The sequence below is a fragment of the Neodiprion fabricii genome, chromosome 3 (genome assembly GCF_021155785.1).
Source record: "Neodiprion fabricii isolate iyNeoFabr1 chromosome 3, iyNeoFabr1.1, whole genome shotgun sequence".
Classification (NCBI taxonomy): Eukaryota; Metazoa; Arthropoda; class Insecta; order Hymenoptera; family Diprionidae; genus Neodiprion; species Neodiprion fabricii.
Window position 1 is genome coordinate 9526213 of NC_060241.1, and position 8140 is coordinate 9534352.

Sequence of the window (8140 nt, forward strand, 5' to 3'; positions counted from 1 at the left end):
AGAAAAATAATTATTCAAACGTCGTTCATTGCGACTCAAAATTTATAAAACAAAAAATAGTAGTTGAAAACGCGCGATTCACAAGTCGTACTCAAGTACTTGGTTTAGCTAACCAGAAAAAAATTATATAATAGAAAGGAAGAAAGAAAATGTGACTAAATCTAAACGACTTCTTATGCCTACTCGCGCTAGTCACTGTCTAAAAAATAAACAATAACTCAAAGTTAGTTTAGTTTTTTTAGTTTAGTTTAATTTATTGAGCTTCTAGGACAATTACATAATCCATAGCCCAGGGGGCACTTATACAATTAATTGATACATTTAATTATAATTCTTAAAAAACATAGTAAAATAGAATAAAACAAAATAAAATAATAAAGTCATAAACGAGACTATTACAATCAAGATAACGGCAAAACAAATATACTTTTGTTATCGACATAATGCGGAGTGATACTAAAGAGTACGCGACAATTTATTCGTTTGAAATAAATGCTCTCAGACGACAAGCCTGAGGTATGAACAGGCTGAGAGCTTTTGTAGTTTGCATATCAGGTTTTTTCAGAACATCGTGGATTGCAGGAGGTGCAGAACCAGTATTAATCAGGTACTGCTGACGGAGATGAGCCAGGACTGGGCAGTCAGTCATGAAGTGTTCGATGGTGTCATTTCCCTTGGTATTGCAGATTGGGCATTTTGAGTGGTAGTGCAGTTCATAGCAGCATCCAGGGATTTTAGATGCAAAGTAAAATTTGCTGGCAAGTCTTAGTTGCATAAACAGTCTGGTGGCGTTGAGCTTCATCCTTTTGGAGAGATATTTGCAGCAGCCTCTAGGATTATCATTTGTGTAAGGTGTTTGTAGGTAATGGGCATTACTGGCCAGCCGCATATCTTCCCAACAGGTTTGATTCTGGTATCTGCGTAGGAATGTATCCCTGTATGAGCACCATGTGGGTAAGTCCAGATTTCCGAGACGTGGTACTATATCTGGATAGTATTTTTTGATGATCTCGAGAAAATGACAAAGCCAGTTGAATTTAGCCTTGGATTGTGCAGCCTGGGAGAGACTGCTCATACGTTTAAGGCAGATCTTTGGTAGCCGCTTATCATCCATTGCCAGAATCTTGCAGATCCAGTCCCAGGTTGCCTTCAGTACGAAGTACGCTAGTCTAGGTCGTCCTAGTTTCACTCTAAAGAGAGCACCGGCAGTAGTCTTTGGCAGGCCGAAAACTCGTTTGAAGAACTCACATTGAATCTTCTCTATGAGATCAAGGTTCGATAGTGCCCATATGGGTGAGGCATATAGGAGAGTAGCTTGAACGGTGCTGTCAAAGAGTTTCATAATGCACGGCACCGAGTCGGTTTTGGTTAAGAAGATGATCCCGGTGACTGAGCTGAGAGCTGAACGAGCTTTGTTGATGGCATTGATTGCAGTGGGGCGGCTGAATCCACTGGCCGAGACAGTTAGGCCCAGATACTCATAATTGTCGGTAATTTGGATTTTTTGATCACCAAAGCGGAAGTTCAGGTCTCTTGGTAGACGACCAGCGGAGCGGCAGTAAATTATTTTAGTTTTGCCAACGTTGACTGCTAGTTTGTTTGATTGACAGTATTGCGTGAGCAGATTTAGCTTCTTCTGGAGATCGGACTTGGAATGAGCGAGTAACGCGAGATCATCCGCGTATAGCAAAGACAGTATGTCGCATTTACCATCAATATTGATACCGATGCTTCCGTTGTCTCTGAAGAAATCCTCGAGGTCGGCAATAAATGGGATAAACAATAGCGGGCTCAATATTTCGCCCTGCAGGACACCCTCTGCGACGTTAAAGTTCTTTGTTGTTCTGCCGTTGCTTTGAATTTTGAAGGTTGCAGAGCTGTACATTTTGCGAAGCAGTCTGACCAGTTTTGCACTAACACCCAGTTTGTGTAGCTTTAACCAGAGGAGCTTATGATTGACGGAGTCGAAGGCTCTCCTGAAATCCACAAACAGAATGTAGAGTTTGGCCGTAGGTTGACGCAATCGGAAGTTTATTGCCGAGAATAAGTTAAACAGATTATCTGTGCAGCCTTTTTTGGCTTGGAAGCCAGCTTGCGACTCAGGGATGGCTCCTGTGTCACATGCCCATTTTTCCAGTCGTTTGTTTAGCATGTATGTGAAAACCTTGGTAATATGATTGACGAGTGCGATACCTCTGTAGTTTGTGGGGTCGCCACGGTCGCCTTTTTTGTGAAGCATCGTTATCGAAGTAGAGAACCAGTTGCTAGGTATAGTTTCAGTGTCTAATATTTTATCAAAAAGATAGTGCGTGTAATATTTCCAGTTAGATGGCAGCGATTTGTAGAACTCGCTTTTGACCTTGTCGGGACCAGCTGCTTTGTTTGATTTAGAGTATTTTAATGCCGAATTTAATTCCTCGATAGTAAATTCTAGGTCCAGTGATGGGTCTAGCACCCCGTAGAATAGTGTTTCGTCCGGTTCCTTCGGCGGAGTTACCAGTTCATGAAAAGAGTTCCAGGTTTCTATGTCTATAGAAGTAGCATTGGAATTATGCTTCTTTCTATGCTTCTTGATGGTAGCCCAGAAGTCGGCAGAGTTTTTGATGTTTGCCAAGGTTTCCAGTGCTCTCTTGTGCGACTGACGCTTTTTGCTTTTGACCAACGCTTTGAAATTCTTTTTGGCACTAATGTAAGCTGACTTTTCTGGGTCCTTGAAGCTTGCTTGTTTGAATCGCGCGAATAGGTTTTTTAGCTCGTGTTTTTTGTATTTGCATTCTTCATCAAACCACTCCCGTGACTCTCTGTAGTAACTCTTGGAGGATGATTTCTTAGACATACCTGCATGTTAGGCACTTTCGATGATGGCATTATATAAATTTTCGTTAAGAGCGTCTATCGGGGTGAACAATAACTCGAAGCTAAATACGAAATTTGACTCGACGCGCTAGTCGCGACCGGCCTCTACTAACTACGGCGCTAATTGCCACTCAACAATAAACCACTAGGTCAAACTAAACTAAAATCGTAATCGACGCGCTAACCGCGATCGGTACTAAATCTAGAAAATTCGTTAAGCCTACGGGCGCGAATCGCCACTTTACTAATAAACAATAATTCAATACTTGAACAATAGAGAATCGGACTCGACGCACTATTCGCACCTCCAGCCGTTATTTTGAATGGCGCGCCGGTCACCACGGGGATCGCCTGGCTGTTATCTAAACGCATCCAAACTCGACTTTCTTAGCGACGTCTGAACGCAGGTCGCGAGTGCGAACGCTCCCCCTTTGACGATTCGCGACCTACACGCGAAGTTGCACTTTATCGTACCTAATTCGACGTGACCCAGGGTAACGGAATTTGGTTACTCTTAATTCGCAGTCGTCTTGCAGCAGCTCCAACCCGAGATTCGACTCGACCTCCACGGTCACTTCAAATATGCTCTACGTTAGTCTGCGCAACTCAGGCTACGGTCACCAAACGAAATAATCGGCAAACGGATTTCGGGTATTTTTCGACACGCATATTACAAAATGGCTGTCCTCTTTCTGACCAGCCCTCGCTCAATTATCCTCGAAATCCGATTGCAAGAACGTCGGCAACGCTTACCGCTTCACATCCTCCAGTTCACGAAGCTCCCGACTCCCTCGTAACGGTTGCTAATCATAGTTCTTCGCAATACGATGAAATTCCTTCACGCAACGCAAAAGGAAGGAAACTTAACATTGAGTAGCTTCTCGCCACGGCACTCGAAATTTCTCTCAGCAACAAAAAAAAATAGAACACAAAGCTCAACTTAAGCGCTAATTTCGAAATCTGACACCGCCTCAGTCACTCGCCAGAACTAGAGTGATCTCAGATGGCCGACCGGTCATAAAGCCGACTCGTCACGCTAATCTTTCGTGACGTCATCACCCTACGAATGCGCAAAAATCGATCTGTCATCGATGTCGGAAATTGCGCAACTTGCCGCGCGTCTGTCGTCGCTACGCGGCGCAGAACTTAACGCTAGATCGCGATGTTGTTTTCCGCGCAGCTCTACGGTGTCCTGGAGTTGGGTGGGGTGGTGCTTCCTCGTCGCTAGCTGGTCTCTCGCGGATGCCTTGGTCAGGTGTAGGCGGGATGATCGGGGCGGCCGCGGCGTGCCAGCCGCCAACGGGAATCGCGTCCGCCTTGGATTCCCGCTAGGGATGTGACCTCGAGTCGGAAAAATCGATTGCTCAATATCGATTTTTTTTTGTTTAGAAATAAATCGATTGGTAAAAAATCGATTTAAACAAAAATAATCGATTTTTGTTCATATTTCGATTTTTTATATATTTTTCTATACGATAAATGCCAATAAGATGAATTAGTAAAAATATATTATGAATATTTAATTCGAATGAAAAATATTCGAGGTAATAAGTATAAAAAAATAGTCAAATCGTCGATTTTCAGATTTTTTAATAATTCAGATTCGAACTCTTCACATACAAATTTTTAATATTCTTAAAGATTTAATTCGGTACAAATATTACAAAACAATACGTATAAAAATATGATTATTTTAGTCTCAAAACTAAAATACAAAACACATCACTTGCTACAATCTAAGTTTAGATAATGAAAAAAACGAATATTCAAATATATGAATTGGTATTATCACAAATGATCAGTAGTCAAGTTTAATATTAGACTAAATCAAGCATGAAATTAACTGGCTTATATTTATAATAATTAAAACGAAAGTCTAGTCTTAAAACTAGAAAATTCAATAAGTTTTTCGTAAACTTTAAGTTTAATTAATGATCTTAAAATAAATAATTGCCATAAATGTTTAGTTGTACTTAACATTTGACTAGAATCAAAGTAAAATAAACTGATTAGTTCAAGTAGAAAAATAAAAAGATAATTGTTAAATATCAAAATTGAAAAGGAAAATAAGCTTCTTTCAATCTTTGAGCTCCAATGATAAAAAAAAAACAAAAATAAATAATCGCTACAAATGTTTAATGTCACTTAAAATTTCACTAGAATCGAAGTAAAATAAACCGATTAGTTTAAGTAGTAAATAAAACGTTAATATTTAAAAACAAATTTTAAAATAAAAAGAAAGCTTTCTCCAAACTTTGAATCACAACATACAATAAAACTTCAATAAATTATTGCCATAAGTCTTCTGTTAAAGAGTTTAAAAATAATAATTTTGGTAATCGCTTTCCTAAAATACGATTTCGAGTTTTCCTCAAAATATTCCCAGCTTTAGAAAATAGCCTTTCAGCTGGTGCAGAAGTGGCCATCACTGAGAGATGTTTTACAGCTAAATTCGTTAACATTGAAAAAGTTCCTTCATAGTTTTTCCATACATTTAGAGGGTCTACCTCAAGATTTGATAACGGTGCAGCAATATACAAGTCAAGCTCTGTATTCTTGGTCGTTGACGTGTTTGCTGACACTATTTTTTCATGGTGTACCTTCCATATATCTTGTCCGTTAACCGTCACTTCTGATGAAACCGATGATTCAGAATGGGTCACTGCTAGAACATCATCATTTCTCATGTTCAAACTCAAATATCGGTTTGTATAATCGATTGTCTTTGACAAGGATAACGGCTCATCTAAATAAATTTTTTTAAATCTAGGATCCAAAAAAGTTGCGACTGAGAAAAGGTGAACTTTTTGGATGTTTTCAAATCTTTTGATCAACTCCGTTTGCAGTGAATATTTTAATTGGTTAGCCAAATCACTATCTATCGTTGTTGCATCTAATAGAATTCTCAAACACTTGATCATAGGTATGGCTTTACTGGCTGTCACATATTTTTCGGCGCTCATTTTTTCAGTGACATCGTGAAAAGGTCTTAAAACTTTTTCTATTTCTTTAAGTACAACAATTTCGTTTGCTTGAAGCATTTGGGGTGCATTTGGATGTTTTAATAAAATAGATCCTATTGTACTACTCATTAATATAAAACGTTCAATCATAAGTAATTGTGAGTTCCATCTAGTGGATACGTCACCAACTAAATGCTTCACTTTTCCATCAGGAATTTTTGCCTGCGTTTGTAATTGTCGCAACTCTTCAGCGCCTACGCCACTTTGGTGGAACCAAGTTATAATTTTTCGAACTTTATCCAAAAATAATTTCACTTCAGTAGATTTCACTGAATTATCAACCACTAAATTCAGTGTATGAGCTACACATCGAATATGTTTTGCCCGACCAAAACTAATTTCAACAGCCTTAACTATGTTACTGCCATTATCAGTAGTAACACTTACAATTTTTTCAATAGACAAATCCCAATCTCCACATACTTTAAGAATCATCTCCGATAAATATTCTCCGGTATGGTTCTCATGTAGCGGTTCACATGCAATGCTCATAGATTGCATTTCATAGTTTTCTATGAAGTGCACTGTCACACCTAAAAAACTTCTTAATTGCATATCCTTCCATTCATCTATTGTGAGACAGATATTTTTAATAGATTTTAATTTTTGTTTGATAATAGTTTTCTTTTCTTCATATTTAGTGTCGATAAGTTCTGTGATTGTTTTGCGACATGGAACGTTGTACAAAGGTGCCACAGTCTTCATTAACTTTTTGAATCCTATTCCTTCCACCATACTGTAAGGAAGACTGTCTCGAGTTATCATTTCTGCGATAGTCTGCGTTATTTGTTTACTTTTATCGCCATTTGGAGCATATGCAGAAACTCTCGAAAAAGCAGCTCCAATACTTAATTTAGCTCGTTTTGGCGTTGAAAATAAAGCCTCACTTCCTGTTGATAAAGTTGTTTTCGAAGTTTGTGCCAATGGATTGATATTATCACAGTTATTAGTATCCTGAATAGCAACTGCACATGAATTCTGTAGCGATAAAAATAAAAATTAAATTAAATTGAATATTTATTCATTATTTCATCGAAATTATCATTTACATTAATTTTTAAAAAATGAATAATAGCTAAAACACCTTTTGATGACATGCATTTTTGATTTCAGAATTAAATAGAGAAATATATAATCATAAATGCGTTATTAACCTCTGAAATGATGTTACTATGGAGTAAGAAATAGAGAATCAAATTTTATTTTCATAAGTCTAAAATATTTGCAATTAATGCATATAAAATTTACTTATTATTTGAATTTTATGATTTGCTCTCATAAAGACCATAACAAAGAATAAATAATGACTTTTTGCATTAAATGATTAGTGTTACCTCGTCAACTTCTAAAACAGCGGAATGTTTCCTTTCCATATGCTGTTTTAAGTTTGTAGTGTTACTACACGTTTTTAATGCTTTTGGACAATATTTACATTGTGCAGTGGCATTGTCCTTATTTATTACAAAATACTTTCGCCAGCAACTTTTAGGTGTTTTACCAGTGAAAGACATTTTTAAGGTTAATGGGAATTATTTTGACACTTCAAAAAGATGAAAATAAAAACAAAAAATATCACAGCTTATTATATCTTAGTACCGATGGCGCTGCTTTTTTATCGACATGCTCAATAAACTTACTTACCCATTCGTCGCACAGATGGCACTATTTACAAAAATCAATTTGAAATGTGTAATTCTAATAATCGATTTTTTAAAAATCGATGTTCACCATTAATAAAATCGGTTATAAAAAAATCGACGATAAAAAAAATAATCGATTAAAATAAAAATCGATTATTTATTCACTTCCCTAATTCCCGCGCTGCATAGATCTGCGTTGTCTCCCCCTCCGCAGCCTCGGCATCCTTCACTCGAAATCTCCGCGGTTTCGCCTTGCCTCAAAATATCTTCGGCGTCGGAATTGGTCGCTGGCTTGTGGCCGGTGTACTCCAAAAAAAATAAAAAACAAAAGCCTGCAATATCTTAGTCGTAATTCGCTATTGCGTCCCTTTCGAAGCTCGGATGGGTGACTCCAGTTCTGGCGCTCTCCATTATTATTTTGCGACCCGATTTTCGAAACCCTTATCCTTGTACTCCGCCCAACGTTTCGGGAATACCTTGTAACGGACATGCCTAACCGAAATGCCGCGTTGCAAGTGTTAAGGGAGCTTTCCAGTGTGACAGCCCGAAAAATCGCTGTTTTTCGCGATTTTTTTTTTTAAAGAAAAAATAATCTAATCGGTCTGGTTTTTTTTTTGTATA

At 37.9% G+C, this 8140-nt stretch overlaps 1 protein-coding gene across 1 annotated transcript; it reads right to left on the bottom strand.

Moving 5' to 3' along the window:
- Positions 1 to 5144: 5144 nt before the first annotated feature.
- LOC124177684 (E3 SUMO-protein ligase ZBED1) lies at positions 5145 to 7390 on the bottom strand. The gene is made up of 2 exons (XM_046560324.1): positions 7214 to 7390; positions 5145 to 6857 (listed from the first exon to the last, which is right to left on the bottom strand). The coding sequence occupies exons 1-2, from the start codon at positions 7388 to 7390 to the stop codon at positions 5145 to 5147; spliced, it is 1890 nt and encodes a 629-aa protein (XP_046416280.1).
- Positions 7391 to 8140: the final 750 nt, after the last annotated feature.